Here is a 16,597-nt window from a genome sequence, read left to right as displayed (position 1 = left end):
TTGTTTCCCATGATGTTTTTATTAGCTGCTGTGTCTAACTTAGTTGGTATTTTCTCCTTTGTGATCAACTGCAATGATGCATTCAAGAGTAGCTATAGAAAATAGTTTGTGATTGTCCCTTAGGGAGTTTGTGCAGTGTATTGAATTTGAGATGTTTTATTTTATTATATTTAAAATTGGCTTCTGGTGCTAGAAGCTCCATTATAATTAGGAATTGCACTGTCAGCAATGGCAGTAAAGGAGAACATATGTCTCCAGTGCTAAAATAAGGCAGCCTTTTAGCTGATTCTTGCTTCGTTTAGGCAAAAATAATCTGGCATGTTGATCTTTCCCTGATACGTATTGCCTCAACTGAGCTCCATTTGCAACATAACAATTAGCAATGAAAGGAAGAAAAATAGCACCATATATTGAATTGTGTTCCTGTTGCCTTTTCTTAAAGGGACAGTACACTTGAGTACTTGGGTCTGAGTTATAAAAAGTGTACATGGTTTGGAATTTAACTCTGGTTATGCAGAATCATCTTTTGCTGATGGAGTTGCAAGGTTATATTGCAAAATAAGCAGCCAGTAAACACAAGAACATAGAGCCTCTATTATAATATTGTGCCTGGATCAAGATTTGATGTGTGCCAGGAAATTTAGGAAACCAAGATAAAATTCAGTATTAGCTGCAGTTGTCACACAATTATTGAAACATTTTAATTCTGATTGAGCATTTCACTCCAAGTATGCTATGAAAAAAAGTTAACTTTTCATACTGTAGTCACTGAATTAATAGTGCAATTTTAAAGTTCTGGCAATTAATGGGTTTCTTTGTTCAAATTGTTCAAAAGTTCTGAGTTTTCAGTTTATTTGCTGAAATGTTGCTGTTTGAATGTTGTATGAATTAATCCATTGGACAGTCTCATAAATAGGAACAGGAGTAGGCCATTCAGCCTCTCCAGTTTGTTCCACAGTTCAATTAGATAACTGCTGATTTGTACTCCATTTACCCGCTTTGGCTTCATATCCCTTGATACCCTTACCTAACAAAAATCTGTCCATCTCAGTCTTAAAAAAAAAAAAAAAAAAATTCAATTGACCCAGTATCCACAACCTTTTTTAAGGGCGGATGTTGGTGGGGGGGTGTTGGTAGAGTTCCAGATTTCCATTACCCCTCGTGGGAAAAAGTGCTTCCTGATTTCACTCGTAAGTGGCCTAGCTCTAATTTCAAGATTATGCCTCTTGTTCTGGATTCCCCCCATCAGAGGAAATAGTTTCTCTGTATCCCTATTGAGCCCCTTAATCATTTTTAATACCTTGATTAGATCACCCCATAACCTTCTAAACTGAAGGGAATACAATCCAAGTTTATGCAACCTGTCCTCATAATATAATTTAACCCTTTAAGCCCTGTTATCTGGTGAATCTGCACTGTACCCTGTCCAAGGACAATATATCTTTCCTGAGGTTCAGTGCCCAAAATTGAACCCAGTATTCCAGATAGAAAGGTAATCTTGGATGAGTGTTTGAATTTATAAATTGTAGTCTCGGCAAAATTGTAAATGCACGTGCGCTCCTTGAACTTGATCTCAGGTCATTTGCTAACCTGTTGGACAATCTAAATATATTCTCCATAAAAATTTTAATGAATTTGCTGAGCTGTCATTGCCTCTTTATAAAGTTATAATTGATTTTCCACCAATTGTATAGCCTTTCAGAGCAGGGTGGATGAAGATACTCTTGCAATTTCTTTTGCAGGACACTGCGTCAATGCTGAAATTGAAGAGGAGGAAGAGTGGGAAGAATTTGACTGGGAAATTGAGCAAACTCCTTATGTGGAGTTGGAAGGAAATGTTATAAACTCATGCTATTTCTATGGCTTTGGAAACCTGAGATCAGGAGTCTTCAGACGACTGCAGGCAAGTTTTTAATGTGATAGCATTGCAGCGAATGTCACCTGCCATATAACTGGTAGCGTTCGTTGTTTGGTCCAGTTTCAATGAGTGCTGCCATCACAAGAGTCTGTTGCTTTAGTCTAAGGAGGTTGAGAAAAGAGACAAGTGTGCCAGTTGTGTGAAGTAAGCATTTTAATGGATCCAATGCCATTGACCGGTACAATCCTTCAGACTCCCAAGAGGATTATTATTGTCAATGTAATAAGAACAGAATTGTTATGTATGTCGAAGTACACTATTTAAATGTTTAAGCATTTGTATTCATAAAATATGAATAATATAAAATCTGCCAGTTAATGTTGAACTTTTATGCACGTAACTGATATGTGTAAATATAATAGATGAGAAATTTGGATTGTGCAGTCTGAGCCTGTGCAGTATATCTAATTTCCCAGGATGCATCACTATTATTCAGTCAGCTGTAATGTTTTCCTTCACCTTCAACTTTTCTGCTTTATCTTTTTTTCAAGTGATTTTGATGAATAATTGCGTTGTATTGAAGCAACATTTATTTTGAGAGTTTTTAAAATGGTTGTGTCAATCTGTCTGGATTGGTGGGGAGAAATGTCTACTAATTACATATCTATTATAACTTAGGTTTTGTGTTCTATGAAATTCAAAAAATGTACTGAGCTGACAGTCGGGTGAGAGACAGGTTCGGTGAGTGTCTGTCTGTTAATCCTGATCACTTTTTAATAGAACACCAGTTGAATTTTGAAGCCAACTAATTCTCTGCTTTTGTTGATGGTTAGAAAAGGTCGATGCTAATGGCTTGCATCTGTGAAACAGCAAGGGAGAGGGGGAGCACACGAGTGTGAGGGGGGAGAGAAGCAAGAAGGGTGTGCAAGAGAGGCAAGGGAGCTGGAGGAGGAAGGGAGAGGTGAGGGGTAAGAGGGTAGAGATTGTTCAGAAAACAATAATTTGAATGAAGATGTCTGATTGTTTCAGTGTGAAAACTATTCAAGTTATACCTTAATTGGATATTTTAACCTATGAAAGTGCTCTGTTAACTGCGCATTTTTTTTTACTTGTCAGAATTCAAATTATATTTTGAAAAATTGCTACCATTTTGGGATTTTCATATTTCTGCCATTTCTAAAAAAAAATTCAAACCTTAGAACAATTAAGATGACAGTTTTAAGCACACATCTAATTCAGATGTGTTACTGTGACTTTTACCTTTAATGGCAGTCTTCTGCTCCACTGTGTACATGTATCTGCATCACTGTCTGTCTCTGTGCCTTGCGTGTACCTGCCTCCTCCACCGTGTCTCTTTCTGTGAGGGAGAGATGCACAAAAATTACGGTGTGTGTGGGATGTTTCTTTCGTATGTACATACCAGATATTAATTATGTGGGTGTATGCAATAGACTTCGTAGTTGCAATATCCAGGGAGCACCACCTGGGGGAGCCAGAATGCAGATAGTTTTAAAACAACAACTTGCATTTTATCTCGTGCCTTCAATAGAACAAAATGTTCCCAGGGGCTTAACACAGCAGGGCCCAGAATTGGACACTGAGCATAAATCGAGGGTAAAGGAGGAGGAGAGAGCACAAGAATTCAGTTTTGAGGAGGTTTTTGAAGATGGAGGAAAAATGTAGACTGATAGTTGAGGATGAGAATTCTAGAGTGCAGGACTGTGGTGGCTTAAGGCTCTACCACTGATAAAGCAGAGGGAGTTAGTGGATGCACAGTAGTCCAGACTCGGAATTGGGGCATATGTTTGGAAGAGATGGTAGAGGTCGGGTGGAGCCAAGCCACGGAGGGATTTGTATATGAGGATGAGAATTTTGATATTATACTGGCAAATGACGAGCCAGTAGAGATCATTGAGGTAAGGATTTTGGGTGAGAGGGACTTAGTTGTAAATGAGATGCTGGCGAAAGAATTGTGGATGAGTTGGAGTTTGTGAAAGATAGATTATTGGAGATAGATGAGAGTATTGGAATGACAAAGGCAGGTGAGAGATAGTTTGGAAATGGAAATAATCAGTCTTGTTTAAGGACTGTGTGTGGGGGTTTAAAATTCAGCTTTGGATCGAGTAAGACGCTCAGAGCATGTGCCGTCTGGTTTATCCTGAGTGAGCAGCCAGGGAAGGGGATGCAAACGGGGCTAAATTGCAGAGTTGCTGGTGAGAACTGAAGAAGGTGGTTCGGTCTTAGCAATTTTTAGCTGACTGGACAGCACGGCCGTAGTCTTGGAGTCAAGGGTAGTAGCGGAGAGACGAACCTGAATATTGGCATCCTTGTGGAAGCAGATGCCTTGCTTATGGATAATATGGGAGGTGGCATCTAAATGAGAAACAGGGGCTGAGGATTGATCCAGGGGCACCTTGTAAGTGAGTGAGAAACAGTTGCATGGGATTTGTTGGCTCCATTGTTACAGGTATTCATAGAATTGTACAAGGACAGAGCAATGCAGTGGAGGACAAGTGGTGGAGAAGATGGAGTGCACAACAGCCTTCTGGTTCTGAACTTCAGATGAACGATCTTTCCCTTGCTAAGCTGGGCTCTCTCCCCAGATCTAACTGGACTGACATGACATGTCCCTTCGACTTCTTCCCTAATCAGTGATTCACCAGTAGGCCTGTTAATAAAAATGGCTACTGCCTTCTTTCTCTTTCACCCACCACCTTTGTGTCCAAGAAATAATCTTCGCTGTTCTCCAATAGATGGGATCATTCTGATTTAATTCGTCAGGGTTGAGTTCAGATTTGTTTGATCGGTTCAAATTGATCTGTGAGCAGTGATTATCCCACAAACTGGTCTATCTAGCTTTAATACATATATTCAACATCTGGCTGATCAACAAAATCTCTTTTGTCTCAGCAACTGTGAAGTGCACCCACTTTGATTTAAACATACTACTTAAATGTAACTCATTTCAAATCCTTTTTGTGGAAAAATGGTTTAAAAAAAGTCCTGAAACGTGACTGTAACTTTGACCTGGGCTTTCTCGGTACTATGAGTGGAATGGAATCCAGACTGAAAGCATTTTAACATAGACAGGTGGTGCTGTGATATAAGACCATAAGAGATAGGAGCAGGAGCAGGAGTAGGCCATTCAGCCCCTTGAGCCTGCTCCGCCATTCAATGAGATCATGGCTGATCTGATTTTTACCTCAACTCCACTTTCCTGCCTTTTCCCCATATCCCACAACTCCCTTGCTGATCAAAAATTTGTCGAACTCAGCCTTGAATGTATTCAATGACTCAGCCTCCACAGCTTTTTGGGGTAAAGAATTCCAAAGATTCACGACCCTCTGGGAGAAGAAATTACTCCTCATTTCCATCTTAAATGGGTGACCCCTTATTCTGAGACTATGCCCCCTAGTTTTAGATTCCCCCATGAGGGGTAACATCCTCTCAGCATCTACCCTATCGAGTCCCCTCAGAATCTTTTTTTTAATATATTCGTTCATGGGATGTGGGCATTGCTGGCGAGGCCGGCATTTATTGCCCAACCCAATTTGCCCTTGAGAAGGTGGTGGTGAGCCACTGCCTTGAACCGCTGCAGTCCGTGTGGTGAAGGTTCTCCCACAGTGCTGTTCGGAAGGGAGTTTCAGGATTTTGACCCAGCGACGATGAAGCAACGGCGATATATTTCCAAATCGGGATGGTGTGTGACTTGGAGGGGAACGTGCAGGTGGTGTTGTTCCCATGTGCCTGCTGCTCTTGTCTTTCTAGATGGAAGAGGTCGCGGGTTTGGGAGGTGCTGTCAAAGAAGCCTTGGCGAGTTGCTGCAGTGCATCCTGTGAATGGTACATACTGCAGCCACTATGCGCCGCTGGTGAAGGGAGTGAATGTTTAGGGTGGTGGATGGAGTCCCAATCAAGCGGGCTGCTTTGTCCTGGATGGTGTCAAGCTTCTTGAGTGTTGTTGGAGCTGCACTCATCCAGGCAAGTGGAGAGTATTCCATCACACTCCTGACTTGTGCCCTGTAGATGGTGGAAAGGCTTTGGGGAGTCAGGAGATGAGTCACTCGCCACAGAATACCCAGCCTCTGACCTGCTCTTGTAGCCACAGTATTTATGTGACTGGTCCAGTTAAGTTTCTGGTCAATGGTGACCCCCAGGATGTTGATGGTGGGGGATTTGGCGATGGTAATGGCGTTGAATGTCATGGGGAGGTGGTCATTGTCTGGCGCGACACTTGCCACTTGCCACTTATCAGCCCAAGCCCGGATGTTGTCCAAGTCTTGCTGCATGCAGGCTCGGACTGCTTCATTATCTGAGGGGTTGCGAATGGAACTGAACACTGTGCAATCATCAGCGAACATCCCCATTTCTGACCTTATGATGGAGGGAAGGTCATTGATGAAGCAGCTGAAGATGGTTGGGCCTAGGACACTGCCCTGAGGAACTCCTGCAGCAATGTCCTGGGGCTGAGATGATTGGCCTCCAACAACCACTACCATCTTCCTTTGTGCTCGGTATGACTCCAGCCACTGGAGAGTTTTCCACCTGATTCCCATTGACTTCAATTTTACTAGGGCTCCTTGGTGCCACACTCGGTCAAATGCTGCCTTGATGTCAAGGGCAGTCACTCTGACCTCACCTCTGGAATTCAGCTCTTTTGTCCCTGTTTGGACCAAGGCTGTAATGAGGTCTGGAGCCGAGTGGTCCTGGCGGAACCCAAACTGAGTATTGGTGAGTAAGTGCCGCTTGATAGCACTGTCGACGATATCTTCCATCACTTTGCTGATGATCAAGAGTCGACTGATGGGGCGGTAATTGGCTGGATTGGATTTGTCCTGCTTTTTGTGGACAGGATATATCTGGGCAATTTTCCACATTGTCGGGTAGATGCCAGTGTTGTGGCTGTACTGGAACAGCTTGGCTAGAGGCGCAGCTCGTTCTGGAGCACAAGTCTTCATCACTATAGCTGGGTGTTGTCTGGGCCCATAGCCTTTGCTATATCCCGTGCACTCAGCCGTTTCTTGATATCACGTGGAGTGAATCGAATTGGCTGAAGACTGGCTTCTGTGATGGTGGGGATTTCGGGAGGAGGCCGAGATGGATCATCCAATCTGTACTTCTGGCTGAAGATAGTTGCAAATGCTTTAGCCTTGTCTTTGGCACACAATATGTTTCTATAAGATGGGTGGTGATGATGCTTTTGAGGAAGAGGAAGTTAGAAAGGAAGCAGTAGTTGGGGAGAGTGGAGGGGTTGAGGGACGGACTTTTAATGACTGGGTGATTACAACAGTCTGCGAAGTGGTAGTACTATAGTTGAAACTGTTTGAGCGTTGGACCACGTACAGATGATTGGTCGTTCCCCGTGTTGCAACCGAAGGTCGATTTCCTGGTGAACATGAGTCCGGAGAATGGGAAGAAGCTGCAGAGCACTCTGAGATAGGGCTGGGCTTGGTTGAAATCTAATACATTGATTTGTATTTTATTGCATCATTTGTACATGTTTTTGAGGAGATGTTTTCAATGTATAGCTGAAATTCACTAAATCTTCGTTTTCATTTGAACAGTCCAAGGTCCTGTGCAGTCAAAAATGCCAATGTGTGTGTCTATTAATTAGTAACCAGTTTCATCTTCGAGCACATGAAAGCCTACTTCATTGTTTACAGCCTTAGGCTAAACATGTTGTTACTTGGCTAAACATAGTTTTTTATATATAAACTCCTGTTCATTCATTGCTTTGGGCGGTAGATTAAAGGGAATAATATTGGAGACCATTTGAGCAACCAGTGGAAGGAATTTGTGTGAAAAATTGTGAGTGACTTCTTGGGAAATGTAAATCTTATATTTGAATGGAAAAGATTTATAACAAACATAATTATTAAATTCATAGTTCATTTGCAGAACCTTATAGCTATGATAGAAAAGAAAGATATGCATTTCTATTGAGCCTTGCATGATCTCGGGATGCCCCAAAGCGCTTTATAGCCAATGAAGTACTTTTGAAGTGTAGTCACTGTTGCAATGAAGGAAAATGTAGTACTTTTGCTTGTTGTCCATTGTGCCTAAAGTTACTGATCTGCAAATGCATGAGAAAAATTAAACTGATTTGATTATCGATACAGACCTTGAAGTGCAGTGTTTTGTTTTAATGTACCTGATATTTCCAGTTGTACATCTGGTGTGGATGTATGGTCAGTGTGATAAATTGGTGTCATAACACTCTAATGTGGTACAAAGTTTACCATATACTGGGGTAACATTATGTCCAGATCTGTCTTTAACCTGCAGAGAAAATAATACGCAAGCATGAAAGACTTGTGCAGCTTCCTGCAAACACTTGACATCTTCAAGCCATTCTTACAATTAAAATAATTTGCTGCTGTTATGCACCTTGCCTGACTCCTGTCACTAGAAACAGTAATCTCCTGTATTTAGTCAGTCTGAAATAAATCAAATTTTGCGCTTTAAAAAAAATAGTAACATTTCTTCATTCAGTAAACTATTCCCCATCTTGTTACATGCATTGTGTTGTGCAAAAAAAAAATCCACCAAAACTACACTAAAACCATTTGTGTAAAACTTGTTCAAATAGAGCACACTTGATGGGATTGGAAGTGATGATGTTGATTACACTAAGACATAATTGACTTGGGAATTGAGGCATTTCTGTGCAGTTTGCTCCTGTATTTTTTTTAAAAAAGCTCCCTTGTGCTGCATTCTTAAACATTCTCTTAGTGACACCCAGGTTACCTTACAGAGTTGCATGGAACAGCAAACGCTGTCAGGGACACAATGCTGTTTTTGTTGCAGGGTCAGTGTGTGCTTCCAGAGGCCAAGTGCCTTCAGTGGATGCACTGAGTATGCATTTTGGATTCTGCCCATAATTAGGCTGAACTCTTATAAGCTAATAATTCATTTTCACTATTGTTGGCTTTCTTCCAATGTGGGAGGACGGTCCACTGCCAGAATAAACGAGTCACTTAAGTGACTTGGTCCTACCTGTACATGCACAAGACCTGTGGATGTGTGTTCTTCCATGTTGCCAAATCTGTCTGTAGTTGAACTGGGGATTATTAGAATTTATGACCTCAATTGAGAATGTTCCTTCATACAAACTCTCCCAGCAGATCTCTGAATTCTTGTTTTCAATATGTAGAGCAGTCCCAAAATGCTTGGATCCAACCATTACTGCGATATAATTTGAGCCAATCTAAAATGTAAAAAAAAATAAAGATTCCAAGGGGATTTTTTTTTGTGTTTCCCGATGGAGATAGTTAGCAGCTTTTTGCCTCAATGATGCCCAGAGGCTACTCACTGATGGCTAAAATATCAGGAAAGCCAGAAATACATGAGGTATAAGTAATTTTGCTAGTAATTACTTTTTAAAAAATGTAATTGTGCTGTTCTGTACTGTCAATTTCTTTGAAGCACAATTCCTGCATCTCAAATATTATCGTATATTCGATAATTGTCCCCTCTGTCCTTTCCTTCTGTCCCTGCAAGACTCCAATCCGAACCTTCCTGTTGAAGCACGACAAAGACCTGAAATGTGCCGGATAAACCTTGTATCCCCCTGCTTTTTAGAGACACCATTTGGAATGACCAGGCTATTGTGTGTTTTTCTTTCAAACAAAGCAGTGCTGCTTGGCCAGCAAAAAAGATTCAACAGTACCATTGCTTGCCCTACTCATGTAATGAAGGATTGTGAATTGTTTCAAAAGTCTAACATACCTTTTTTTGGGACAAGACTCATGAGGGTTTGGTTATCGATAATCAGATGAACCTCCATGATTTGCAGCATCGTGCTCGAGCCCAATCTGTTTGGATGATATTTGCAATTCATATTGCTTAAAATGATCCCCTTCTTCTAAAAGGAGGTACTTGTTTATACCAAGAGCAACTGGGAAAACTTCACATCATTTGAAATCAATTTGCCAACTTTGTTTTCAGAACAGGAACTTTTGAATGTTTTGCTGACTGACTAGGCTGAATGCAGTGCCAGATGATTCTCAGTATGTATTATGCTGTTAGTAGTCTCAAGATTTAATTTCAGTAACTGCTCTTGTAGCATGGTGTAATGGAAAAAGAAGATCTTGTCAGTCTACCATGTTGTCATGATTACTTTGTGCTTCACCAGCATGAGCTCAGTGATGTCATTGACCTGAAGGAACCAGATAGCACCACAATGGTTGAACGGCGGCAGAAACGGTTAGCTGCTGAAGAGGCCAAATTTGATTCTGATCATTATCTGTAAGTGACCATTGTGAACTTAATAAACTGGTACCTTTTAATTTTATTGTTAGAATATTGTCACTAAATCAGCCTTGGTGCTATCACGTAGCACTATCCTTGCTCTCTTTCTCTGTCTATCAGTGTCTTAATAACGTTCAATTTTCTTTTCATCTTGTTTCTCATTTTCTCTCTCACTCTTTTCCTACTTTGTGCCTTGAGATGTGTTGCTATGTGAAAGATGTTAGATAAATGCATATTGTTTCTCTTCTTCTCTCTTTCTCTTTCATTCTTTCTCTCTTTCTCACTCTTCAATTGATTTAATGTAATATATTGTAAACTTGTGTGAGAACATATGCGCGCACTCTGATTGAACTGGGGATTATCAGAATTCATGACCTCAATAGAGAATGTTCCTTTACACAAACCCTCCCAGCAGATCTCTGAATTCTTGTTTTCAATATGCAGAGCAGTCCTAAAATGCTTGGATCCAACCATTACTGTGACATAATTTGAGCCAATCTAAAATGTAAAAAAAATAAAGATTCCAAGGGGATTTTTTTTTGTTTCCTGATGGAGATAGTTAGTAGCTTTTTGCCTCAGAATGATGTCCAGAGGCTACTCACTGTTGGCTAAACTATAAGGAAAGCTAGAAATACATACGAGGTATAAGTAATTTTGCTAGTAATTATTTTTAAAAAAATGTTATTGTGCTGTTCTGCACTGTCCATTTCTTTAAAGCACAAATTCCTACATCTCAAATATTCAGGCAGAAGCAGATAGTGTAAAGTCCCACCTTACCGGGTCTCCACAAAACGCAGGACTTCCCCATTGTTAATGATTCCATAACATCCTTCAACAACAGGAGACCTCTGGTTTTTTTATGATCAGACAGGTATTGACATATTTCCACTATGTTTGAGTCTCACACCCAGACTACTGAGCAATCCACACAGTTTCTGTTTGTGTGCTGTGGCCTGCCCTCTTGGGTCACACCCCTCTTGCCTAAGTGCAACAAGTTTTGTCTGTCAACATGTGTCTATCATAAAGATTCAAGGGAGTGATTTTTAAAGGTATAATTTTTGTTAGGCATAGGTTTCTACCAAATAAGGCGAATTACTAATATATTAGTTCACTGTGGGAGTTAAGGGTGTATTGTATTTTTCTTTTCCTATAAGGTTTTCTTTTAGTGCCAGCTCTATTTTCAAATGTGATATGTTGTAATGTTTTGCAAAAGAACTATTTTAGGAGTTGATGAGAAATTCTGCACAGTAAATTCTACTTAATTCTAGACTTGACATAATTGTTTCTTAGGCAGTACATACGGCTATCGAGTTTTCAGACATCTATTTCATAGACCGTAGGTATTTCTGTTTCTTGCTATTTAATCAGTAGAAATCCAAAGTATACCAGCAGTATATCCAAGGCCCAAATGTTCAACGTGTCTTTAAGTCAGTATCGTCCGTCTAAAAGAATGTTCTCTGCACACTTAATATGTGGGTATAGGGTCAATTACTTATTAGGTATATAACGTAAGAGTTACATTTGCCAACTCCCTATATTAATCTTCTAGTTGCATTATCATATTTTTCATCAGTTTAATGCAAACAAATCATCACTGCTCCAAGCCTGGAATTTTCAGTTTTCTTGTTTCTTTGAACTTAATTTGCAAGCTTTTCTTGTGATTGAAGAATTACTTCTGCTTGTTGACCACTGTAGCCTGTGTGTTTGTTAATAACCAGATGTCACTTCAGTTTAAATAATAAGCCCTTAGCCACAGTGTGAGTTGATGCATATGGAAATGTAAGCGGCACTGCTAGTTTTCTTGGTAAATAGTGGTGTAGGACTCCTGGAGTGTGAGCATCTCTACCAAGCAAGAAACACTTTTTCTGTAATGTGATAGTGAATTGTGACTCTGCTGAGTTATGGTGTTATGACTGAGGAGCATTGAATTGTGTAACTCGTAACCCATCTGCACGAAGATATTTAGACTTGTTAACTTAAATACATTTTGATGAATTTTGTCAAAATTAAAATTGTTCCCGAATGGATTTACTAAGTTAATAGCCTTTGTGCCAAACAAATAGCAGAACCTTCAGTGGGAAAATTGCACAAACATACTTTTAACTCTTGAATAGATTGGGATTATTGATGTTAAAGAAATGCTGTTAAGATCCTGTGACTATCCTCACACCTTCAGTGCCGACCTGTTTGAGGATGATACCATTCAGCACCTGCTGAAGTGTAAACCTTGGTGGACTGATACTCAGAAGACAAAAGAAGATGCAAAGAAAACCCAGAATGAACAGTGTGATTGGATAGAGCCACGAAGACAATTTGGTGAGTGGCTGATGGGTACTGTAATCCAGCAAACAAACTGATCACGAAATGTACTTCCTGTGTTCAAATTCTGCACTTGATCTAGTAGGAGTTCTAGTCTGGCAACACCTCAGCTAGTGTGCTGAAGTTGTAGTTTCATTTCACCCTAATTGTCAGTTCTTCTGTTTCTCTCTAAACCTATACCAAAAACATTGTTACAAATGTCATTCAGAACAACTTGCTACAACGCCTAATTAAGTGCATTGATCAATTCCAAAATTATATTCATCAAAATTACATCATTGGTTTTCAAAATCCTGGCATGCTTAATTGTAATTAATTACATATACTCCGTACAGATTTTCGATTATAACTGATCATTTCAAGCCCTAGGCTTTAATCTTTCTTGTGAAATGGCTCACAATGTTGTATGGCAGAAGGTTTTGAAATAAGCGACCTGTTACATGTGTAATGCTGAAATGTTCGTCTTTCATTCCAAGTGTATCTCGAACACCCTGTGAAGACTGCAGAAAAAAATGAGATGCTGTGGTATTTTAGTCAAATCCTTAGATTTATCCCAGTGAAAGGATTAATTTATTTTCGTAAGAGTTGGACACTCAAACACAGGTCACACAAATGGTCACAAACGAATCTATTTTCAGTGTTTTAAAAGCATAATCACAAAATCCAAATTAATAGGTTGTAAAAATTGCTGTGTGAAATAGATGCAAATGATCAACAATGTTAAAAAAATTTTTTATTCGTTCATGGCATGAGGGCGTCACTGGCAAGGCCAGCATTTATTGCCCATCCCTAATTGCCCTTGAGAAGGTGGTGGTGAGCCGCCTTCTTGAACCGCCACAGTCCGTGTGGTGAAGGTTCTCCCACGGTGCTGTTAGGTCGGGAGTTCAGGATTTTGACCCAGCGACGACAAATGAACGACGATATATTTCCAAGTCGAGATGGTGTGTGACTTGGAGGGGAACGTGCAGGTGGTGGTGTTCCCATCTGCCTGCCGCCCTTGTCTTTCCAGGTGGTAGAGGTCGCGGGTTTGGGAGGTGCGAAATTTTATATTGTTTATAAAAGGATGCTTACACATATCAAACAATGGGCATAACAACTTCTATTATATGTGGCATAATACTTGGGCAGTATAGATAACAATGGTAAGCTATATTGTATCATTATTTGGTTTTCAGAACAAATACCTTCAAATTAAGATCTGCAGCTGCATTGTATACATTTTAAGCTGAAATAAGCTTTTATTTGTGACTGCACTCTGCTGAAGATTAGGAGTTTAGATTCAGCATAATAAGGATTGTATCTTTTAATTAAACTTGTTGGCGAGGGGAGGTCTCTGTTAATGGAACAAATAATTTTTTTATCAGAGATATAACTTAACCTCAGGTTTTTAACCAAGGCTTGTGCAAGTTGAAGTGAACAAACCGCACAGCTTGATTTCTTTGAGATCTCCACACCATAATAAATCAGCCCCTGAGAATATCATTTCATTGTCTGCAAGCTTGTGTTTGTATGGTAAAATGTTCAGAGCTGTGTTTATCGTTGTGCAGGCATTCCACTAAAAATGGAGTGGTGGTACCAAATAATTCATCATGGACTTAGAAGAACTGTTCCTGATGTTGTGCTCAGCGTTGTGCAAATTGGGATTATTTTCAGCCGCAGCTTATACAGCACAACCAGAATTACAGCACACAGCACACTGATGGTGCTGCTGCTGCTGGACTGTTTCAGTCCATTTCAAATTGTTGCAGTATTGGTATATGGATCTTGGGTAACTCTTTCCGTTGAAGATCTTTTTGGTTACATGCAAGTAAAGTAAATATGGCTGGCTTTATTAACCTTGAGATCACTGCTGTTACATTAAGAAAACATAAGACCATAAGAGACAGGAGTAGGCCATTTGGCCCCTCGAGCCTGCCCCGCCATTTAATGAGATCATGGCTGATCTGATTTTTACCTCAACTTCACTTTCCCGCCTTTTCCCCATATCCCACAACTCCCTTGCTGATCAAAAATTTGTCGAACTCAGCCTTGAATGTATTCAATGACTCAGCCTCCGCAGCTTTTTGGGGTAAAGAATTCCAAAGATTCACGACCCTCTGGGAGAAGAAATTCCTCCTCATTTCCATCTTAAATGGGTGACCCCTTATTCTGAGACTATTCCCCCATAAGGGGTAACATCCTCTCAACATCCACCCCATCGAGTCCCCTCAGAATCTTGTATGTTTCAGTAAGATCTCCTCTCATTCTTCTAAACTCCAATGAGTGTAGACTCAACCTGTTCAATCTTTCCTCATAAGACAACCCTTCCATACCCGGAATCAACCGAGTGAACCTTCTCTGAACTGCCTCAAATACAAGTATGTCCTTCCTTAAATAAGGGCACCAGAACTGTACGCAGTACTCCAGGTGCAGTCTCACCAGCACCCTGTACAGTTGTAGCGTGACTTCCCTGCTTTTTATACTCCATCCCCCTAGAAATAAAGGCCAATATTCCATTTGCCTTCCAGATTACCTGCTGCACCTGTATGTTGACTTTTTGTGTTTCATGTACAAGGACACCCAGATCCCTCTGTACCACAGCATTTTGAAGTATTTCTCCATTCAAATAATTTACTTTTTTATTTTTCCTCCCAAAATGGATGACTTCACATTTTCCCACATTACATTCCATCTGCCAAATTTTTGCCCATTCGCTTAACCTGTCAATATCCCTTTGCAGACACTTTGTGTCCTCATCGCAACTTGCTTTTCCTCCTATCTTTGTATCATCAGCAAATTTGGCCACAAGACACTCTGATCCTTCATCCAAGTCATTGATATATATTGTAAATAGTTGAGGCCCCAGCACTGATCCCTGCGGCACCCCACCAGTTACAGATTGCCATTTTGAAAATGACCCTTTTATCCCGACTCTTTGTTTTCTGTTAGTTAGCCAATCCTCTATCCATGCCAGTATATTACCCCCAACACCATGAGCTCTTATCTTGTGCAGTAATCTTTTATGTGGCACCTTATCGAATGCCTTTTGGAAATCCAAATATACTGCATCCATTGGTTTCCCCTTTATCCACCCTGCCTGTTAGTTCCTCAAAGAACTCTAATAAATTTGTCAGACACTATTTCCCCTTCATACAATGAAGGAGAGTCAACATGGTTTTATTATGAGTCTCCAAATGCATTTTCCCATTGACAGATGTTAGGCTAACTGGTTTATTGTTACCTGCTTTCTGTCTCACGCCCTTCTTGAAAAGGGGTGTTATGTTTGGGGTTTTCCAATCCACTGGGACCTTTCCAGAGTCTATTGAATTCTGGAAGATTACAACCAATGCATCCACTATCTCTGTAGCCGCTTCCTTTAAGACCCTCGGATGCAAGCCATCAGCTCCAGGGGACTTGTCAGCCTTTAGACCCATTAGTTGCTTAGTACTTTTTCTCTAGTGATAGTGATTGTTTGTTTTTAGTTCCTCCCTCCCATTTGCCCCTTGATTTTCTACTATTATTGGTATGTTATTAGTGTTTTCTACTGTGAAGACACATACAAAATATCCGTTCAATTCCTCTGCCATTTCCTTGTTTTCCGTTGTTATTTCCCCAATCTCATCCTCTAAGGGACCAATGTTTACTTCAGTTACCCTCTTCCTTTTTATATATTTAGAAGCTTTTACTGTCAGTTTTTATATTTCTTGCGAGATTACTCTCGTAATTTATTTTCTCCCTCTTTATTATTCTTAGTCATCCTTTGCTGATTTTTGAAGTTTTCCCAATCTTCGGGCATACCAGTAATCTTGCCATGTTGTATGTTCATACCATCTAATCTGTTTACCCATTCCACTTCAGCCAATTCTGCCCTCATTCTATTATAATTGCCCTTCTTTAAGTTTAATGCAGTAGTTTCAGACCCATGAACCACTTTACACTGCAGCAGAACCTGAAGTACATAAGTACGCTCAATTTCCTTCTTAACTTGCTGTACCAGGGAAGAATTTTATATTTTGTTTGTCTTTGGATTGCAATAACATTTATAACTTAAAATAAAATTGAACACCGTACCATCGTCAAAAATCCAAGCAGCTGAGTTTGGTAGCACAAGCTACCTCTTGGGTATTTCTAAAACTGCATGTTTGCTTCTGTTGCCTTGGGTCAACGATACAGAACAAAATTTAAATAAAGC

General features: G+C 40.2%; 1 protein-coding gene across 2 annotated transcripts in view; it reads left to right on the top strand.

Moving 5' to 3' along the window:
- The window catches only part of shq1 (SHQ1, H/ACA ribonucleoprotein assembly factor), a 130,121-nt gene that overhangs the window by 39,574 nt on the left and 73,950 nt on the right, over positions 1-16,597 (top strand). For both annotated transcript variants that reach the window (XM_067998907.1, XM_067998906.1), the window contains exons 5-7: positions 1,743-1,903; positions 9,992-10,104; positions 12,284-12,423. In XM_067998907.1, coding sequence (XP_067855008.1) covers positions 1,743-1,903; positions 9,992-10,104; positions 12,284-12,423 — 414 coding nt within the window. The remainder of the gene's footprint in view (positions 1-1,742; positions 1,904-9,991; positions 10,105-12,283; positions 12,424-16,597) is intronic.

This window comes from Heptranchias perlo, chromosome 17, assembly GCF_035084215.1.
Source record: "Heptranchias perlo isolate sHepPer1 chromosome 17, sHepPer1.hap1, whole genome shotgun sequence".
In the NCBI taxonomy this organism is placed as follows: domain Eukaryota; kingdom Metazoa; phylum Chordata; class Chondrichthyes; order Hexanchiformes; family Hexanchidae; genus Heptranchias; species Heptranchias perlo.
This window is presented reverse-complemented; position numbering and strand designations above follow the sequence as displayed.